The sequence below is a fragment of the Microcebus murinus genome, chromosome 27 (genome assembly GCF_040939455.1).
Source record: "Microcebus murinus isolate Inina chromosome 27, M.murinus_Inina_mat1.0, whole genome shotgun sequence".
NCBI lineage: Eukaryota > Metazoa > Chordata > Mammalia > Primates > Cheirogaleidae > Microcebus > Microcebus murinus.
In genome coordinates, this window is record NC_134130.1 from 4,982,714 (window position 1) to 5,004,268 (window position 21,555).

Here is a 21,555-nt window from a genome sequence, read left to right on the forward strand (position 1 = left end):
TCTGTGAAAAACATTTATTCTGAGAATCTAAAATCTGGACCAATATTGGACTTTAGAAAGAGCCTACAGAGAATTTTGCTGCTTCTTCCCCTAACACATTAACAATCTAATAATAAGGAGAAAAAAAAAAAACACCTTGTAAAAATATTGCTTCAGTTGGTCTGTAGTTATGCGATTTAAAATATCCCTGTTCTGTTGAGGTATGAGCTGCAAACTTTGGTAAAGTTAGAAAAATTAACAAACCATGCCAAAAAAATACAAAAACAAAAGACAACCAAAACCCTAAGTTATATCTTTCTTGGTTCATATACAGTAACTACAAAAAAATTTCATTTAGAAAAAGTATTCATTTAAAAAAAAAAAAATTCCCTCTTGTATTTCTGAATTGTCAAGTTAAAAAAAAAAATTGAATTTTAAGGATCTATAAACTCAAACCATCCCCAAAGCACCCACCCAGTGTCAGGAAGAACTGGATGATCACAGCTTTTAGAATCTGGTTGGCATTTTTTCAGTAAATTCAGTGCTAAAAACAGAAGAGCCTCGTCTTTAGAAAGAGCGAACGAACCGAAGGCACTTGAACGTGGCTGTGCGCGAGCTTCCGTGGCCTCCCGCGAGGGCCAGCGCCCGGCACGCCAGCCCCACGTGGAGCCGAGTCCAGCTGAGGTAGGTTCTCTGGGGCCCCAACTCCCTGCTCACGGGGGCAGAGGATTCTTCGCGCGGATCGCAGGCACGCAGCAGCCTGGTGGGGGAGGGATGGCTTCGAGGGAAGAGTTCAAACTGAGCAGGAAGAGACTTGTTTTCCTCTTTTCCACAACTTGACAGACGGCTGGGTCGCACTGTCCCCAGGGCCACCGCAGGGAACCATCTTTGCAGGATTTTATACGATAAGATGCCGATAAGATGCCGTCAGGAGAGACGCACTTGGCTTTGACCTTGGCAGCCAAAGCCACGAACCTTGAAAAGAGATTGTTCTGGGCAGGGGACGGCTTCTTGCGACTCGGCGGCGGGAACCCCTGAGAACGCGGCATCAGGAAGGAACAGAAGCCGTCTTCATGCCATACATCGTTTTGTTGCTGACCGACTGCAGGCTTTATAACTTTTTAAAAACTAAATACTGAGAAGTCCAACTTTCAGCCAGAATACATAAATTCCTGAAAATGTATAGATTAAAACAAAATAGGAAGACACACCTTTTGAGGGAAGGGGGAAACTATACGTTTAAGTTAAGCCTACTAAGAACAGCAGAAGGGTCGGCTGAAGACCCCCGACACGCTTTCCTGCCGAGAAGTGCTTGGATCACCGGCCGCTGCCGTAGCCGGGGAAGAGCTGGGCAAGGATGGCCTGCAGCACCTGGTTCACCTGCATGGAGTAGCTCCGGCCCAGGTCGCAGCGGCAGGCCGGGCAGCTGAACACCTGCGCCCGGAAGGACCTGTCCAGGCAGTCCTGCAAGACAGAGCACAGGTAAGAGATGCCATCCACACCATCGGCTGGCTCTTGGCCACCTCTGCTGGGTGGCAGCTGTCCCCAAGGACAGAGTCTGATGCACTTAGCCTCAGCTCCAGTCACCTCCCCAAAGGGGCCTTCCCTGCCGTTCCTGGAGTGCCACCTGGGCAGCCACACCTGGGCCAGCGCTATCACCTTGCCCAGTTTGCCTTTGAGACAGCACCTCAGAGTCCAGTTCCCTTATTTCTTTGAGACAGAGTCTCTCTCACTGTCGCCCGGGCTGGAGTACAGTGGCGTCATCATAACTTGCTGCAGCCTCCAATTCCTAAGGCTCAAGCCATTCTCCTGCCTCAGCCTCTCGAGTAGCTGGGACTATAGGCATGCGCCACCATGACTGGCTTTTTCTATTTTTAGTAGAGACAAAGTCTTGCTTTGCTCAGGCTGGTCTCGAACTCCTAACCTCAAGTGATCCTCCCGCCTCGGCCTCCCAGAGTGCTGGGATTACAGGAGTGAGCCAGTGCGCTTGGCCCTCGTCCTGTTTACTAACACGCTTAGTAAAGGTCTACAACAGCCTCCGAGATCCAAGGCTATGATGTCTTTGTCACCTCCCTTAACACCAAGCATTGTGCCTGACACATGGAAGATGCTCAAATATATGTCAATGAGAAAAAGAAAGAGGCTGGGAGCTACTCAGGAGGCAGAAGCAGGAGGATTCTTGAGCCCAGGAGTTTGAGGTTGCTGTGAGCTAGGCTGACGAAAGAAATTTGCTGGACAACTAAAAACATATACATATATAAAAAAATTAGCCGGGCATAGTGGTGCATGCCTGTCATCCCAGCTACCGGGGAGGCTGAGGCAGGAGGATCGCTTGAGCCCAGAAGGTTGTTGTGAGCTAGGCTAATGCCACGGCACTCTAGCCTGGGCAGCAGAGTGAGACTGTCTAAAAAAAAAAAAAAACAGACCAAGTTTATGGTCTTAATTCCAGAAACAAAAGGCACATCTTTCTGCCCAACACAGCTGGGCGTGCCATCAAAATCAGGCTCCAGATAACAGCACTGGTCACTGCAGCCAAAGGCGGGAGTGACCCGAGTCCGTGGATGGCTACACAGACACAGCGTGGTCTGCCCATACGCCTGGAATATTACTCAGCCTTAAAAAGGGGACGAGGCTCTGACACAGGCCACAGCGTGGAAGGACCTTGAAGACATCGTCCTCAGCGAGAGATGCGAGACAGCCAGCTGCCAACCCCAGAGAACGACCTGGCCAAATGTCCACAATGCCAAGGACAGACTCTGACGCCCGTCTCAGGCCTCTGAAACCGATCACTGGCCTAAGCCGGAAGGCTGCCACCAGGAGCCAGGAGTGGTGAGAGGTGCCTGTCGTCCCAGCCACCCAAGGCAGGAGATCACTTGCACCCAGAAGTTTAAGAACAGCCCGGGCAACATAGTGAGAGAAACCTTACCCATTAACAGAATGAAGGACCACCCGGACCCACCTCCCCAGTCCCAGCTGCTGCTGCACGTCCCATCCGAGCACCTGGGATGCTCCCCCAAGACACCTCCAGGCGCCAGGCTGGTGCCACCTTGTCCAGAAAGCCTTCCTTGCTGCCCACAGGGGGCCTGTACCTCATACTTCCCTGTCTAGACCCCAGGCCAGGACTGCAGCCCATGCCCTCCTGCCCTGGACCGGAGGCCACGTGAAGTGCTGGGGGGAGAGTGTTCCAGACCCATGGGTGAAGCAGCGAGCACCTCCCAGGAAGGGGGCTATGGCTGAGGTCAGGGAGTAGGGCCACCCAGACAATCTGCGGACGTGACACAGAAGATGCTGGGAAAGGCCACAGAGGGAGCAAAGCACAGAACCTCAGGTGGGAGCAGGAGGGCAGATCATCCTTCTAGAACCTTCCGCCCTGGCTCCGCTCACCTTGCACACGTTGTGGTGGCACACGGTGGTGATGGGCCGGAACACGAGCTCCTGGCAGCAGATGCACTGGAACGCCTCCTCCACCTTGCTCAGGAACGCCTGGAACTGCAGGAGGGGCGCGGTAAGACTGCACGAACCCACTCACTTGCAGTGACTATCAATGCCACTTGCCCCAAGGACAGGAGCATCACCATAAGACACCCCTGGGGTTGATGGGGTCACAAAAACCTGAACACGGAACCATCACATGATCCAGCATTTTCCACCTCTGGGAATAGAGCCAAGAAAATTGAAAGCAGAGACCGGAAATTTGCACACCACGGGGGCAAAGCCATGGTGGCGGAAAGATGCCGACGACCTCAATGTCCGTAAGATCAAACACAGACAACGTGGTCCGTCCACACAATGGAATGTCACGCAACCACGAAAGGGAACTCTGACAGCGTGGACAGACCTTGAGGACATGGTGCTCAGGGAGAGACGCCAGACACAAGTCCTGCGTGGTTCCACTCACAGGAGGTCCCTGGAGTCATTGGATCCACAGAGAAAAGAAGTAGGAAGGTGGGTACCAGGGGCTGGGGACTGGGTGGGCGACTGAGTGTTTCGTGGGGACAGGGTTTTGGTTTGAGAGGCAGAGAAAGTTCTGGAAAACGGAGGGTGCTGATGGTCACACAGCAGCGTGCACATGCTCAATGCAGAGACCCTCTCGCCGCCCGTGCTCACCGGCCCGTCCTTGAGCGACTTGAGGACCTCGGTCCACAGCCGGGCGTTGCTCTTGTCCTCCATGATGAGCTTGTTCTGCTGCGACGTGAGGGTGTAGGGCTCCACCTTGGTTTTCTTGGGCATCCGGCCCGGGGACCGGGCGCTGCTCGGGCCACCTGCTGGGAAAGAGCAGAGGGTGAGGTGAACGGAGCCGGTGGCCGCGCAGGCAGCAGACGGGGCTGCGGACAGGGCCGCTGCCAAGACACCCACCTGGCGACTTCCGCTTCCACTTGCCCTTGCCGGGCCTGGCGGACCTGAGGCTGGCCTGCTCCCGCCCCCTCGCCAGCGCCTGCGCAGCTGCCTCCTCCTCCTCGTCGTCATCCTCGTCCTCCCTATTACTGTTCTTCCCCCTGTTGGCCAGGGCTTCCAAGTAGCCTTCCGGATACTGCAGGGCAGAGGACCCACGTGAGGGACAGGCCACCCGCCGCCCAGGCCCGCCGTCCACCGCACGCGTTGCTGCCGAGCCCTCCCCCGGGCTGGGTATCCAAACCCACCTGCTCCCCGATGCCCCTAAAGCGCATACAACAGGCCACCCCAACCCCCTTACCCACAGCCCACCAAAAACATTAAAATCGAAAATTCCAGAAACAATCCGTATGTTTTTAAAATTGCGCTCGGTTCTGAGTTCTCTGTTAAAATCTTGTGCTGTCCCACTATGTCCCATCCAGACTGGAGTGATCCCTTTGTCCGGCACATACACGTTGTCTGGGCTGCCCGCCAGAGTCACTTAGCGCCTATCAGATCGGCCACCGCGGTATCACAGAGCTCGTGCTCAAATAACGCAGTCTTTTACATAACAGTCGTCTCGAGCCTGCGTGGTGGCTGAAGCCCCAGCTGCTGGGGAGGCTGAGGCAGGAGGATCGCTTGAGCCCAGGAGTTGGAGGCTGCAGTGAGCTGTGATGACGTCACTGCACTCCAGCCTGGGAGACAGAGCTAGAACCTGACTCTTCAAAACTTTTTTAAAAAGGCTCCCCAAAGTGATGTTGACAATTTGGATATACCAGAGAGAAATTATTGATCTCTTACTGTGCCTAACAAAGAAATTAAACTTTGTCACAAGTGTGTATGTCTGGAAAAAATCATGTATATGACCTGCAGTTTCAGGCACCCAGTGGGGGCCATGGAACTTGTCCCAGGATGAGGGTACAGCCTGAGCCCGAGCACACAATGGCCCGCACAGCCTCGGGCAAGAGCTAACCCTGTGTCATCCCCACGACTACTTGCAGAGGACCCGGCCAACCTCCGCCTGCCGTCCAGGCGAGCATGAGAGCAAGCTGGTCCCCACCACGACCAACCGCTGAGATGCAGGGTTGTCTATGATTCAGGAGGGCAGGCAAACTTCCGTGCCAAGGGCCCAGGCTGTAAAAGTGTCCAGCCCTTCGGGTCCCCGCCACTCAGCTGTCGCAGCACAGCGTGTGAGGACACCTGAATGAACGGGCGTGGCCAGATTCCAAACCACGGCCACACCCTAATCCCAGGGGATCTCTGGCACCTCTGCCCTCACAGGCATCATGTGACAATCGCTCCATCTCTGCGGCACCCGCAGTCAGGAAATCGTCACCTTCCAGCAACCTTAGCTTGCCAGGAAGACGGGGGCCAGGAACGAAAACCCGGCTTCACCCTGCGCTGCTACGCGGCCCACCCCTTGCTGCCGCCTCCCCACATCCTCGCCTCTGAGCCCCCCACTGTGTAAACCTGCTCCAAGACAGGCCTCGGTGACCCCCAGCGGGCAGGCACCATCAGCCTCTCGCCAGCAATTAGGATTCCTTAAATAGTCCCGCAAGGATTCATCTGCTGTAAGCCAGTCCCTTAACACGCAGAAAGCTCCCTAATTACAGCGCCAGGAGCTGCCACACGGGGAGGGAGGAGCGCGGGGCGTGTGTCTCCTTATCTTGCCGCTCTGGCCGGGACTGGTTTTGCCGGTTTCTGCTTTTCCTCGGAGGAAAGAAGAGCCGTACACACACGGGAGAGGCCCGTGCCAGGCTGATCCACACTAGGAGGCGCGAGGGCTGGCTTGAAACTAAACATGGCGACAGGCAGATGCCAATGTCGTCTGCACGCTCAATGCCCCGGCTGCAGCTCGTATACTGACAGCCAGCGAGGCGAGGCGAGTGGCACCAGGGACCGGGACGTTGTCGGGACAAGAGAGGAGCCAGGAGGCCGCAGCGGCCGCACGCACCTGCATGGTCAGCCCCAGCTTCTTGATCCGGTCCTTCCCCTCCTTCGTCCAGGGCCCGGGCTCATTGTCATCCCTCCGGAGCAGGTAGCGCCAAACCAGAAAGCCCGACTTCCCCTTCTCAGGCCAGTACTTCACGACCTGCGGGAGCAGAGAGGCGGCAGTCACACCTGCAGTCACAGGCAGCCCCGGCGGGGGGCCCGGCCTCGAACTCCACGCACCTTGTAGATGCCGTCGTAGCGGTTGCCCACGGCCGGTGCATACTTGCTGTTCTTGCTGCCTCTGCCATTGCGCACCACCCTGACGGGCTTCCCCGACCGCCAGTCCTTGGCCTCGGCCCCCTTCTTGTCGTCGATGGGGGCATAGCAGTTGAGAGCCAGCGCCCTGCGGGGAGAGTGGGCCCCTCGTGTTACGCACTGGAACACGCACCCCAAAGAGATGTGCTCGAGCCCCAACACCAACATCTGACCGTGGCCTTCTTTAGAAATAAGGTCTGTGCAATCAAGTACCAATGACAGGATCCCAGCAAATGGGAGGCTGAGACAGGAGGATCAATTGAGCCCACAAGTTGGAAGCTGCAGTGAGCTAGGATCACGCCATTGCACTCCAGCCTGAGCAACAGAGTAAGACCCTGCCCCTAATTAAAATATAATTCTCCAGCCTGAGCAAGAGTGAGACCCCATCTCTACTAAAAATAGAAAGAAATTAGCTTGACATATAAAAATATATAGAAAAAATTAGCCGGGCATAGTGGCTCATGCCTGTAGTCCCAGCTACTCGGGAGGCTGAGGCAGGAGGATCGCTTGAGCCCAGGAGTTTGAGGTTCCTGTGAGCTGGGCTGCCACCACGGCACTCTAGCCCGGGCAACAGACTGAGAATCTGTCTCAATCTAAAACAATAAAAATAAAAAAATAATTCCAGTGAGTTTATACAGGACTTGGGAGCCTTCACTGTAGTAGCGGGCGTGCTTACAGGGGACAGGCACAGAGGGCAGGAGGCCACACGAGGGTGGAGACCAGGACGCAGCGTCAAGAGTTGCCGGTTCCCACCTGGAGCGGGAAGAGGCAGGAAGGAGCCTCCCCAGAGGCTTCGGGGAAACTCGGCCCTGCCACCCTCGCCCAGCCTCTGGCCACCAGATCCATGAGGATAAACGTCTTTTGTTTTAAACCACTCGGCTTGTGTCGTTTCATTGCTGCAGCCACAAGAGACTAACACGCCACGTGGTCAAGGTGTCTTTTCAGAAAGGGACACACAGCCTGCTAGCGGTCTGTCCCATCAAGACCCCCAAGGGCTGGGGCCCAGCAGACCAGGGTCAGACTCACCGCTGACACTACAATGCCATTTCTCTCATCGCCTTTGAGAGGGGGAAAACTGTGCAGCTGCCGTCTGTGGGCAAAACAGCACTTTTGTAAACTGGGATTTCATAGAATTCTGTGCCCAGATTTCAATATGTAATGTGATAAATGAGTAGTTCTCCATAGCTTTAAATATTTTCTGAAAACATGATTTTTAACACCGACTGAAATTAAAGTATTCTTCTAGACAAATATATAACCAACCCTTCCTTTTTGCAGATATTTAGTTACTATTTACTGATTTTTTTTTTTTTTCCCATTTTAAATGATGGTATGATAAATACTACCTTTCATGTCTCCCAAATACATTTTTCAAAGTGGAATTACAGGGTCGTGAATAGAACACTGAAGGCTCTTCATACATATAGGCAAAAGCTTTCCAGAAAGATGGTTCCAGGCCGGGCGCTGTGGCTCACGCCTGTAATCCTAGCTCTTGGGAGGCCGAGGCGGGCGGATTGCTCAAGGTCAGGAGTTCAAAACCAGCCTGAGCAAGAGCGAGACCCCATCTCTACTATAAACAGAAAGAAATTAATTGGCCAACTGATATATATATATAAAAAATTAGCCGGGCATAGTGGCACATACTCGGGAGGCTGAGGCAGAAGGATCACTCGAGCCCAGGAGTTTGAGGTTGCTGTGAGCTAGGCTGACGCCACGGCACTCACTCTAGCCTGGGCAACAAAGTGAGACTGTGTCTCAAAAAAAAAAAAAAAAAAAAGATGGTTCCAATTCGTATTTCTACCACCAGTGGAAAACTAGTCTATTTCCTGGCATTTTGTAATATTTTAGAATTTTTGGCCAACTTATGGGAGAAATAAGTAGTATCTCAACATTGCCTCTATTTGCATTTGGTTCCAAGAGCTAAACAATTTATCATGGTCACTGGCCATTTGTATTTCTGTGAACATGTGCACATCTTTTGCTTTTCCTATTAGAGTTTTTCTCGTTGATTTGCAACAGCTCTTTATATATAAAGACATAACAGGCCGGGCGCGGTGGCTCACGCCTGTAATCCTAGCACTCTGGGAGGCTGAGGCGGGCGGATTGCTCGAGGTCAGGAGTTCAAGACCAGCCTGAGCAAGAGCAAGACCCCATCTCTACTATAAATAGAAAGAAATTAGTTGGCCAACTACTATATATAGAAAAAAAAAAAAATCAGCCAGGCATGGTGGCGCATGCCTGTAGGCCCAGCTACTCGGGAAGCTGAGGCAGGAGGATCGCTTGAGCCCAGGAGTTTGAGGTTGCTGTGAGCTAGGCCGATGCCACGGCACTCACTCTAGCCTGGGCAACAGAGTGAGACTCTGTCTCAAAAAAAAAAAAAAAAAAAAAAAAAAGACATAACCATCATGTGCCAGGTTGCAAACTTTCCTCACAAGTAGTCATCTGGCTTTTAGTTTTATTTATAGGATTTGCTGTTGCAACATGTTTATAATATTTAGATCAAATCTCTCAGGCTCTTCCTTTGGGCTTTATGGCGCCTTTCATGCTGAGAAAGTCCACCCCCATCCTGCAACTAAGAGTTCAAGCAAACTGCGGCCCACCACCTAGATTTGCAAATAAAGCTTTATCAGAGCAGAGCTGTGCTCATTCACGTCCACACAGCCCATGGCTGCTTTTGTGCTACAACATAGCTGAGTAGCTGTAACAGAGACCACGTGGCCCTCAAAGCTGCAAATAATTATTCTAACTGGCCTCGGGGAAAACGTTTGCCTTAACCCATCCGAATGACACCCTTGGCACACAGAAGGGAAGATCCGGATGTCACTACATCCACGGGACCACCACGTGGTGGACAGGGTGCCAACACGGAACCCATGGCTCAGAGCAGCCTGTCAGTGCAGAAACGAGAAAACGGTTTCCCACGAACCTGTTGGTGTTGGTGAGTTTCTGATCGCAAGACTGTCCTGCAGTTCGCTTGTTGCCGGAAAGATCTCGACCACCACTACCTGTGTATGTGAAAGAATTCCCATTGTCCTGAAACAGATGAGAAGGCCGGGTGAGCCCTCCGCGGAGGAGAAGGGAGACTGTGCGGGACGAGAGCCCCGCGGGGCAGGCCACCACCAAAGACACGGAAAATAACGGGTGTGGGCGAGGGCGTAGAGACGGGAACCCTCATGTGCTGTGGCCGGGACAGTGAAACCGGCGCAGGCGCTGTGGAACCAGTGTGGCAGGGCCTTGAGAAATTAACATATAATGACCACATGATCCAGCAAGTCCACTAATGGACCATGACGTATAGGCCCAAAGAACTGAAAGCAGGGACTTGAGGCTTCTACATGCACGTTTGTAGTAGCAAGATTCACAACAGCCACAGATGGATGAGTGGGTGAACAGGGAACGGGGTCTACCAAACAATGGAGTATTATTCAGCCATGAAAAGGAAGGGAATTCCGACACAGTCTACAATGTGGATGAACCCTGAGGACATCATGCTTTATATGAAATAAGCCAGACACAGAAGGACAAGTCCTGTGTGGTTCCACTCCCAGGAGGTCCCTGGAGGTGTCAGAGCCACAGAGACAGGAAGTAGAATGGTGGGTGCCAGGGGCTGGGGAGTGTTTCATGGGGACAGAGGGTCACTGTTTGGCAAGATGAGAAAGTTCTGGAGACAGAGGGTGGTGATGGTTGCACAACCTCGTGCATAGAGTTAACGCTACTGAGCCGGGCACTTAAAAATGGTCAAGATGGGCCAGGCGTGGTGGCTCACGCCTATAATCCTAGCACTCTGGGAGGCCGAGGCGGGCGGATTGCTCAAGATCAGGAGTTCAAAACCAGCCTGAGCAAGAGCGAGACCCCGTCTCTACTATAAATAGAAAGAAATTAATTGGCCAACTAATATATATAGAATAAATCAGCCGGGCATGGTGGCGCACGCCTGTAGTCCCAGCTACTCAGGAGGCTGAGACAGGAGGATTTTTTGAGCCCAGGAGTGTGAGGTTGCTGTGAGCTAGGCTGATGCCACGGCACTCACTCTAGCCTGGGCAACAAAGTGAGACTCTGTCTCAAAAAAAAAAAAGGTCAGGATGGCACATTTTGTTATGTGTATTTTATCACAATTTTATAATAAAGCAACCTCCCCCACCCCGCACATCCAGACGCACCTCGTCGTCCTCGTAGCCGCCCGCCAGGACCAGGGAGTAAGCCCCGTCGTTGCTGCGGCCGTGGATGCCCGCCACGTGAGGCCGATGAACGCCTGACTCGCTGACCTGCGGGTCCCACCCAGAAATAAACGGCACCTTCTGCAAGGCAGGCTGCACAAAAGCCCCGCCCTGCCCCGCCCCTCCCGCCATGAGGAGCCAGTGGCCCGGCTTTTCACGCGCAGGCCTGCGACGTCGCCTCTCGCTGGCAGCCCGCCCACGACAGCAGAGTCTCAGCCCCGCCAGGAACAGAGCTGGCTCCAATGCCAACCCGACCACGTGCCCTTGGGGCAGCCCCACTCCTGACCTTGGATGCCCCACTTCTGCAATTTGAATGTGGGGGTGACCAGTGTCTGGCGGGACTGAGTTCAAAACGAGTTTATAAAAAGCCACCCTTGGCTGGCCTGTGATCCCAGCACTTAGGGAGGCCGAGGCAGAAGGATCACTGGAGATCCGGGCAACACAGCGAGAGCCCATCTTCACAAAAAATACAAAAATCAGCCAGGCGTGGTGGCGCCTGTAGTCCCAGCTACTGCCGAGGCTAAGGCAGGAGGATCGCTTTAGCCTAGGAGGTGGAGGCTGCAGTGAGCCGTGTTCCCACCACTGCACTCCAGCCTGGACCACAGAGTAAGACCACATATCTCTAAAAATAAAAAAAAACAATCAAAGCCGCCCCTCGTGGGGCAGACTCGCTCAACGCGCAACGCTCCGAGACGGCCCAGTGACGGGCGTGCCTGGGCTGGCTGCCGAGAGTGACTTCAGTGGGGTGCCGCCGCCAGAGCGCCCATCCCCCCACCCGCCTGCCTGCTGCGGCCTCCGCCACGGGCACTGCCTTCTTCATCCGGCTCAGTGCGCCTCACCCAGGGGTGATCCTGCGCCCTGGGGGACAAGGGCGGTGTCTGGGGACATCTGAGGTTGTCACAACTGGGGCTGGGCTGCTCCTGGCATTGGGTGGGTGGAGACAGGGACGCTGCTGCGCACCTGCAGTGCCCAGGACGGCCCCTCCCCAGAGAACACCTGGCCCCAGTGTCCCCGGCCCTAAAGTCTGGTCTCCCTTGGGGCCGGCACCGGCACTGTCACAGCCCAGTCAGAGGCGGCTGTCCTTGGCACGGGGATCCAGTAACTCCCTGGACGCCGTCACCCAACACAAGAGCACGAGCACGAGCAGCGGGCAGGTACCTGGACTCGGAAGCGCCACATGGTGCCCACGGGGATGCCGGGGATGGGGCCGTAGTGGTTGGACGGGACGATGGTGCACTCCTTGGTGCGGCCCACGCACGCCATGCCCTGCCGCGGGGAGACACAAAGGCAGCGTGAGCCCCGCAGGCAGGAGGAGGGGGCAGGGCCGCGCGCGGGAGGGGCCACACCTCACCTTGCCCCAGTCGCGCTGCGAGGACGACGTGGCCGACGCCATCTTGGCCTTCTTCTTGCTCTCCCGCAGCTTCTCGCCGGCCAGCACCACCTCGCTGGCGTCGTTTCGGCACTCGGGGCAGTACCTGTGGGGACAGCTCGTCAGGCCCGCCCGTAGCCCCGGCAGACGGCCGTCTTGGCTGACACGAGCCACACCTGTCCCCTCTCGGCACTACTGTCATCCTGGGCTGTCCCAAACCGGGCCACTGGGCACACAGGGCCATTTAGTGCCTTTTCGATCCATCCAAGTGAAATAAGGTTGGAAATCCACCCCTCCCTCGTGAGTGGAAGGGCTCAGCAGCCGTGGGCAGTGTGTAACCACCAGATTGGACAGCACAGAACTAGAATGTTCCCACCGTCGCGAAATATTCTACGGGACAGTGGGTTCGCTCTTGTTCTTCTTCCACTTAGAATTCCAAGCTGTCCCCTGCAGGGACAGCCAACGCCACTATGGCACAGGAAAGAGATGGGCAACTTCACGGGTACCCTGCCCCATCGTGACTCAGTTTCCCCATCTCCATGAGTTGTAGTGGTGGCGCAAGGACAGCTTCTACCCCGAGCCGTGGGGAAAATACCCCTGCTAACACACAGGGTGCTCAGACCAGACCCCAGCGTGTCACGACCTTCCTGTGCCTGTCCGAGGTTATCCTTGAGGGCACCAAGGGCTCGGGGCCCGGAGGCGGGGCGCACGCAGGCCACGTGCCCATAGCGCACCCCGCCCCAGCGGCGGCACAGCCCACTCACCACTCTTCCTCAGGGGGGACGCTGCTGAGGGGCGGGCAGAGGCAGTAGATGTGGAAGGCCATGTCACACTCGTCACACATGAGCTGCTTGTCGGGGTCCTGCCGGCCCCCGCACACGCGGCAGGCACAGACGCGGCACAGCTTGCTCATGTCGTCCTTGCAGTGCTTGCAGGAGGGCCCGCTCTTCCCTGTGCACGGGGGGTGGGTCAGCGGTGGCGGGCCGGCCAGGCCGGGAACGGACGGGGAGCCCCGCGCCCGCCATGGGAGACAGGGGGGGCAGGCTCAGAACTCACGTCTCGTCGGGTTCTCGACCATGGGGCTCCCCTCGCCTGGGAACTCGATCTTGAAGACTTCATCCACGAAGAAGATGCGACAGTTATCGAGAGAACCATCCCTGGGAGAAACAAGCGGGTTAGAACATTCTGGCTGCCCAATCCCACTGAGGAACCTCAGAGAGGATCCTGCCCCTTAAAGTCACTCTCGAAGCGCGTGAACACCGGTGGTTCTAGTTATGTCAGACGGGAGGCTTTGCAGGGCCTCGTGCAGGGGCTCAGCTATTCCCCTTGTGGGTTAAAATCCTGCTAGTATCAGACACAAAAGGAAAACAACAAAAAAGCCAGAATTTCAGGCTGGACGCAGTGGCTCAAGCCTCTAATCCCAGGACTCTGGGAGGCTGAGGCATGAGGATCACTTGAGCTCAGGAGCTTGAGATCAGCCTGAGCAAGAATGAGAACCTGTCTCTACTAAAAATAGAAAAATGAGCCGGGCTTGGTGGCGCATGCCTGTAGTCCCAGGTAATCCAGAGGCTGAGGCAGGAGGATTGCTTCAGCCCAGGAGTTGGAGGCTGCAGTGAGCTATGATGATGACACTGCACTCCAGCCTGAGCAACAAAGTAAAACTCCGACTCCAAAAAAAAAGGTTCCGGGGGTGCAGAGAGAGAGGGTGACAACGGCTGTGAGAAGCAGCTCTCCTTCCTGCCACCTGCCCTTTGTTTCCCCTGCCAGGAGGCAAAGTGCTGTCCGAATACACATGTACCAACTGTCACAAGGAGGAGGAAACCCAGGTGCTCCGCGAGCTTGCACCTGGGGCTTTCTGGGCAGTTCTATTCATTCTCCTGTGTGTCCTGAGCCCTCTGGGGGCGCACGAGGCACAGTGGGAAGGGCGTGGACACCAGAGCCAGATAGCCTGCGCCAGACCCTCGGCCCTTGCCAGCGTGGGGGCAGCTGCCCTCTGCGCACCCGAGGACCTCAGGGAGGTTGTCACGAGGTAACCAGGTGCTGGGCCCTGTGCCCAGGGTTTCCCAGAAAATCGAAGGCCCAGCCATCTCAGGCTGAGAGTCCCTGGCACCAACGAGCCAAAAGCAGTGGCAGCTGCTGCCACAAGAGCCCCGTCACGTCCGTCCCTGATGCCAGGGAGCGTGTGCACGTAGGACACTGGGTCCTGGCCAGCCTCTGGTCGTACCATCGGGAATGTGAGGCCCAGAGCGGGACAGCGGTTTACCCCAAGTCTCTCGGCAGTGGCGCAAGCGCAAACGGAGCCTCTGCCTTCTAACCCGGCCCAGCCCCGCCCTCCTCGTGCTCAGCCCAGGGAACGTCGGCGTCGACCCCGCCGGAGGCCCAAGGCCGCTGAGCAGGTTGTCGTGCCCTGGCTTGCACGAAAGGGGTCTGAAACGGGACGCTCGGAAGTGCTCGGCCTCGACTGGTCTTTTGTAAGCAGGAGAGCCTTTCCTGGGCTGTTCTGATCGCCGAGCACAGACCGTTTTCAAAATCCTGTCACAGAACACGCCGCAGAGGTGACACCACCGAAGACAAGAGGAAGGGCCGGCCTCCTTCCTACCTTCCAGTTAGTTTGCACACTAAACATGTCGAAGCAAGATCCCAAGGAAGGCTTGGGATTTCTTTTAATTTTGTATTGTTTTTGTTTTAAAAAAAAAAAAAAAAACACAGCTTTGTGGACAGGTAATGTACAAACGATTCACCCAGTCAGAGCACAGAATTCGGTGTTTCTAGTATGTTCAGTGCTGCGCAGCCATCACCACGATCAATTCTAGAGTATTTCATCGCCCTCGTGTTTTTTGGCCTCCAAGGGAAATGGGAAAGGACCCTCTTCCAGAGAGGAAGGTTAGTGACATCGCCTTGGTCATGCCACTCGGCCCGGCTCCCTTATTCAGTGGCACTTTCCACAGAGCGATTTCTCACAGTAACGCAGTGGCTCAAAAACCTACTTTTACATCCAAGCTATGCACATACACACACACTCAAACCCACAAGGCTTTCTGAACTCTAGGCAACACGGCTAAACGCAGTTCATCAGGGTGCTAAGTACTCAGAATACTTAGCCTAGGGGCCTACAAATGGTGCCAACTGTTTTCAATCAATAAAGTTTTATTGGCACACAGCCACGCCCATTCATGGTCCGCAGGGTGGTAACCACAGAGCCCCTCTGGCCCGCAAAGACAAAATATTTACAATTGGACCCTGCGCAGAGGTTAGCCACCCCGCTTGGGAACTCTCCTGCACAGGCGCGCTGTGGCCGATGACACAAACTCAGACAGCAAGTGCTCGGCCACCTGCGCTAGCCAGCTGGGGCCCTGACGCAGCACTGGCCTCTCAGCCATGCATGGAGGGACGGGCCAGTCCCTGCACGAGGCATCCAAGCCTCCAAGGGTCTTGCATCAACACGGTTAGGGACCAGGCAAGGCCTCTGCCACCCTGGAGGGCATTGGGGACATCACTGCAACAGGACACGAGCTCCAAGACCATGACCCCAGGGACCACGGCAGCCTCCCCTGCCTCACAGCTGCCACACTGCCCCTGCGGTCCACTCCCTGCCGGGCAGCCAAGGCCACCCTCAATCATAGCTCCAAATGTGTCACTCCTGGGCTCAAAACTGCCCTACTAGACAATAAACAACTATTCCATACAGTGTCCTAGCCATGCCCTGCACACCCCACTCAGGACAGCTTCCATGCTCCCTCCTGCCCTTCCCTCCAGCCCACTGGGCTCCCACAGATGCACCAGAACGGCCCTGCCCCAGGGCCTTTGCACTTCCTGTAAATCAGCTGGCGACACCGTTCCCCAGATATTCACGTATACATGCAACACATACAACAGAATATGATTCAGCCTTAAAAAGGGACGAGGCTCTGACACAGGCCACAGCGTAGAGGGGCCTTGAGCACATCGTGCTCAGTGAGAGATGCCACACACAGAAGGACACGTCCCCTATGACCCCACTCCCAGGAGGTCCCTGGGATCGTCAGATCCACAGAGACAGGAAGCAGGGTGGTGGGTGCCAGGGGCTGGGGAGTGGGTGCTTCATGGGACGGATCGTCAGTTTGGGAAAACCAGAATGTTCTGGAGGTGGCGGGTGGTGACGGCCGCAAAGCAGCAGGCGAGCACTTGATGCTGTGGAGCTGTGCGCTTAAAAGCGGCCAGAACAGTCAATCCTCCACTGCATATATTCACCACAAAAAGTAATGAAATGAAAGGAGAGGCAGGACAGGGCCCTGCCGAGGGCCAGACCGCGAGCATTTCCGGCAGAGACTCGCAGCGACTCGATTCTGCCCTGGGGGCACAGAAGCAGCTAGTACTAGGCATGTGTGTCCCAATAAACTGTCCCAGCAGGCAGAGGGCCAGATCTGGCCTGGGGACTGCAGCTCGCCGAGGCGGAACACCCTTGGCAGGCCCTGGTGACAGTGCCGTCTCCAGAAGGGGCGCAGGTGACCCAGGTACAGGAGGACGGACGTTCACCGTGTGGTCTAGGGCACCTTCCGAATTCCAACCTCCCTCTAAACGTGTCACCTGTTCCCCGAGTTCGGAGGCGAGGCCAGGCCAGGGCCAGGCGGGCCCCAGAGGCCCCGGGGGAAGGAGGGCGGCGCTGCTCACCCCAGCACGACGTTGGCATACAGCTCCCGCGCCGTCCTGGTCTCACGCTTCCTGGTGATCTCCGCGTCGTACCAGAAGCCCCGCTCCTTGGGGTTGTCGGTGTTGTAGTTGAGCATGACCAGCTGGCCCACCTCTAGGTCAGGCCACTTGATGATGGTGCGTGCGCGGGCGCGGACGTCCCCGGAGCCCATCTGCACCACGCCGTTCTCCGGGTAGCTGGGGAGAGAGCCCGTCGCTACAGCCCACGCCAGGCTACTCATCCCCTCGGCGGGGGACAGAAGCCAAGGCGGCCACATGCCCTGGTGTGTGCAGAGCCCCTCCCCAGGGGGCCTTACGTGCTGGTGCTGGAAACACGTATGTAACACTGCAGCTAGAGGTGTTACAGGTAAAGATCCTGAAGTCCTAACCCCTGTTACCTGTGAATGGGACCTTTTTATAGAGACAGGATCTTAGCAGATGCGACCGTGTTAGGGTGTGGTCACACTACAGTATTGTGGGCCCTGATCCACAGGACTGGCATCTTTAGGAGACAGAGACACACAAGGAAGAATGTAACAGGACGACGAAGGCAGGTCAGAGCGACACAGCTACAATGTCGGGAACACCACGGCTTGCTGGTTGCCACCCAAAGCTGGGAGAGGCAAAGGAGGACCCTCCCCTAGAGCCTGGCCCTGCCCACACCTCGACCTCGGACTTCCAGCCTCCAGAACTGAGTGAGAGAGGGCACTCTCTGTTCACTCAGTTCCTGTCATTATAAGCCACTCAGCTTGTGGCACTTGGTTATGGCAGCCCTAGGAACTGGGGAAGCAAAATTCAGGAGGAAAAACAAAATAAACTTTTTGAACATGAGTCTTGAAAGTAACTTTTGTAGTGGAACATACGTTATTTTATGCATGTATAACACATCAGTTATTAGAATATAATGGAAAGTCATTATTCTATATATACAGGAATATGCCAGTAGCCACAAGGCACAAGACAGAATGTTCTAGTGCTACTGTCAGCTACAAAGTTAGTCTGAAGTGAGAGGGCAAACCCCAAATCTATTCTGGTAGCTCTACTGCCTGGGTGGGACTCATTACTTTCTCTCATAAACCACTAAGAACAGGGGTCAAACTTTTCTACAAAGCACCAGATGGTAAGTATTTTTGGCTTTGTGAGCTGGAAGTTCTGTCACAACTGCTTGACCCTGCCAAAGGATGACAACCACAGACATTGCAGGGAACTGATGGGCGCTGATGTGTTTCAATAAAACTTTATTTACAAACACAGAGGGCCACCTTTGGCCCTAGGGCTGCAGTTTGAGACCCTCAACCAAGAGGATGTGAAATCTTCTGTCTGTAACTCACACAATCCAGTTGCTCCAATTGTTACAGAGCTAAGCTTAGCATGTGCCAAAAACTGTTCGGCAGAAGGGACCCGGCACAGATCCAGAGGAAACCCCTGTGCCCCCTGCAATGTGTGGCCGGCAGGCTTTGCCTTCTGTCATGGACCGAATCGTGTCCCCCTCGAAATTCATATGTTGAAGCCCTAACCCACGATGCGACTATATCGGAGACAGGACACTGAGGGAGGTGATGAAGGTTAAATAATGTCACAAGGGTGAGACTCTAACAAGATAGGACCGGTGTCCCCACAGGAGGAAGAGATCGCTGGAGCAGACAAGGGACACAGAGAAGGCAGCCATCTGCAAGCCAAGAAGAAAGCCCTCCCCATAACCCTACCTGACCACATCCCTTGCCCTTGGATTTCAGCCTCTAGACTGTGGGAAAGTCAGTGTCTGTTGTTTGAGCCACGCAGTCTGTCGTGTCTTGTCAGTCTGAACAGAAGCCACACCTGTGTTCACCAGCGTGTATCCCTGTCCTCAGCACAGGGCCGGGCACACAGTAAGCGCCCAATAAACACACGCACAGGACACGGAGCTTTACGTTCCAGGCAGGGAAGAGAAACAGACTGGAAAGATGGTTCCACGTGCAAACAAGCGGCAAGAATGAAATAAAACTGGAGCGGGGAGCGCAGCAATTTGGCTGAGCTGAGATCTCCAAAACGACTCGAGGAGGGGACAGACTGGCTGGTCCCCAAATAGGTGGCCTCGTGTGTCGTTGGGAACACAAGGAGAGGGGTCCCCCAGATCCTAATCAGCATCCCAAGACAGTTCCAAGGTCCAGCTTGAAGACACATGGCCCCGAATAGCCCAAGCCCCGCAGACCCGCCTGCCCACCAGCCTCCACACTCACTCGTCGTATTTCACGTGATAAACGATGTCATCCTCCAGCGCCGAGGTAGAACAGCAGGGCTCGTCCCGGGAACGGGCCCTCTGTGTCACCCTGACCACCTGCGCCTCAAACCACGCCCCCATGTTCGCGTCCCGAGCATCCACGTACTCGTTGACCTGCGAGGAACAAGGAAGTTCTCACGCCGACCCGGGTAAGGGACGGCAGCTAGGGCCGGCCTCGGTTCCGAGCGCGCGGGGTGCTTCGGAACTGGGACGAGAACTCAGACACCAAAACGGGACTTAGCAGCTGCAGCACTAGTGGCACCCGGGCTGGATCGTTCCCTGGAGGGCCATCCTGGACCTGCAGGTGCTGAGCAGCGTCCCTGGCCTCCACCCCCCATGCCAGGAGCCCCGCAACGTCATGACTGCTGCAGTCGTCCCCACGCAGCACCCTGTCCCCTGAAGGGCAGAAGTGCCCAGACGAGGAAGTGGGGAGCGGAGGGTGCAGGGTTACCCCAACAGGAGGCCCGCTGCTGCGCCCCAGCCACAGCTGCCATGTGGCCCAGGGAGACCACAGCTGCACGTTTGTCAAAAAAGTTGGAAATCTAGATCTTTCTGTGAAATTTCTTTTTCTTTTAAGAGACAGAGTTCTCTCTCTGTCACACAGGCTGGAGTGCAGTGGCACGATCACAGCTCGCTGCAGCCTCCAACTCCTGGCCTCAACCGATACTTCCGTCTCGGCCTCCCAAAGTGCTGGGACTACAGGTGTGAGCCACCCTGCATGGCCCACCTCCTGATCTTAGAATTCGGAAATTCCATAGTCACTGTAAGGGCCACAGAGAGGACACCTGCAGGCCCCAACAGAGGACTCACTCTGGAGGGTCACGAAGGAATCCCGGAGAACTCTCTGTTCCCTGCCAGAACATGCGGGAACCCACCCCCTGATCATCTGCTCTGCGGGGCAGAGGCGGCCCAGCCAGAGCCAGGGACGGGGCTAGCTGCCCGCCACAAGGTCCGAGTGGCACAGTGGGGACCAGCAACGATGGAGGTGTGCTCCCCGTGGGCCCTGAGCGTGGAGACCACCAGGCAGGACGATGTTGGAGCCAGAGCCTCACCTTGTACAGACCCAGCTCAGTCTCCACCCACATGGGCTCCTCCGCCAGGCCCGCTCTGCCGTCCGACTCGCCGTGGGTCGAGGACTTGTCCGACTCGCTCTGGGCCAGGCAGCAGCCGGAGTCCGTGTCGGAGAGCTCGGGGTCCCTCTCTGTGACAGCCGGGGGGGCAGGGGGGGCAGGGGGGAGACGGGGGGCAGGGGGGAGAGGGATGGCAGGGGGGAGAGGGATGGCAGGGAGGTCAGGGAAGCCAGAGAGGGCAGGGAGCACAGGGGGGGGAGGGAGGGGGGGGGACAGCACGAGGCTCTGGCGGACCAGGAGCTGGATGGTGTCGTTCTGGCGGACGCTGTAGTCAAAGAGGCTGTGGCCGTTCTCCATCTGCAGGGACACCCGGGACAAAGGCCATTTGTCCCCCATATTCGAGTTTGGGTCTGCAGGTGCCAGGCTGGCCACAAGCAAACCCTCCAAGTCCCCCCCATCATGCACGGTGTGATCTAGCTCAGACTTAAGGATCCCAAAGTCCGGGCTTCTCCGAACCAGAGCGCCATCATCCCTCCCTTAAGGGTCCCCAGGCCCCTCAGTGAGGACAGCTGGCGTCACGTGCCCAGTGTTCCCGTAAGCACACATGTCATCACGCCAGAGTGCCGTGGACGCCCGCGGGGTTTCAGGGGGTCTTCCCAGTACTTCATGCTCAGAGCAGCCTTCACTACAGTGAACACGCACCCTCTACCACTGCTTCTCAGCCAGCAGTGACCCTACCTCCCGGGGGGCACTGGGCGATGTCTGGGGACACTACCCTGACAACTCGCACTCCTGGCATGGAGTGGGTGGGGCAAGGACGCTGCTCAGCACCTGCAGTGCCCAGGACGGCCCCTCCCCAGAGAAGGACTGGGCCCCATGTCCCCAGTGCCTGGAAGGAGAGACCTGCCCTATGCGGGCACACCCCAGTGTCCCCACTTCCTCCAGGGGCTCAAACCTTATCTGCCAGGGCAGCTTCTACTGCTGTCACCCCGCCCCTCTCTCTGAGGCCTTATCCTGATCCTGACTCCCAGGGTAAGCGGTGGGGGCTGGGGCGCTTGTCATCAGCACATTTCAACTGTCTGTGCCCCTGGTCGTCTGACACAGCAGCTGTGCTCGCAGGAGCTGTCCCTGGGCTGCACCCGGATGCCACAAGAGGCCAGGGGGTTCTTTTGTTAGAAACTGCCCCTCAGCTCGCCAACACCCACCGGGGATCCCCTTCCCCATGGCTTACCACATGCCCCTACGGCGGGCCTCACCTACCTCACTACGGACACTGGGCCAGGGCGAGGCCCCCACTCTCTGGGGTGGGGCCGTCCTGGGCCCTGTAGGGTGCCGGGCAGTGTCCCCAGCCTCTATCCACTCCATGCCAGCAGC

General features: G+C 56.2%; 1 protein-coding gene across 3 annotated transcripts in view; it reads right to left on the minus strand.

Annotated features, from left to right (window-relative positions):
- Window positions 1–21,555, minus strand: part of UHRF1 (ubiquitin like with PHD and ring finger domains 1) — a 33,280-nt gene continuing 11,725 nt past the window's right edge. For 2 of the 3 annotated variants that reach the window (XM_075998372.1, XM_075998370.1), the window contains exons 3-17: window positions 20,164–20,538; window positions 19,071–19,225; window positions 16,834–17,049; window positions 13,240–13,340; window positions 12,948–13,134; window positions 12,166–12,289; window positions 11,973–12,080; window positions 10,758–10,862; window positions 9,524–9,630; window positions 6,523–6,685; window positions 6,305–6,442; window positions 4,336–4,510; window positions 4,087–4,244; window positions 3,364–3,468; window positions 1–1,443 (exon numbers count right to left, since the gene is read on the minus strand). In XM_075998372.1, coding sequence (XP_075854487.1) covers window positions 1,297–1,443; window positions 3,364–3,468; window positions 4,087–4,244; window positions 4,336–4,510; window positions 6,305–6,442; window positions 6,523–6,685; window positions 9,524–9,630; window positions 10,758–10,862; window positions 11,973–12,080; window positions 12,166–12,289; window positions 12,948–13,134; window positions 13,240–13,340; window positions 16,834–17,049; window positions 19,071–19,225; window positions 20,164–20,538 — 2,364 coding nt within the window. In that variant the 3' untranslated portion in view covers window positions 1–1,296. The remainder of the gene's footprint in view (window positions 1,444–3,363; window positions 3,469–4,086; window positions 4,245–4,335; window positions 4,511–6,304; window positions 6,443–6,522; window positions 6,686–9,523; window positions 9,631–10,757; window positions 10,863–11,972; window positions 12,081–12,165; window positions 12,290–12,947; window positions 13,135–13,239; window positions 13,341–16,833; window positions 17,050–19,070; window positions 19,226–20,163; window positions 20,539–21,555) is intronic. The other variant, XM_075998371.1, reaches the window with a different exon arrangement.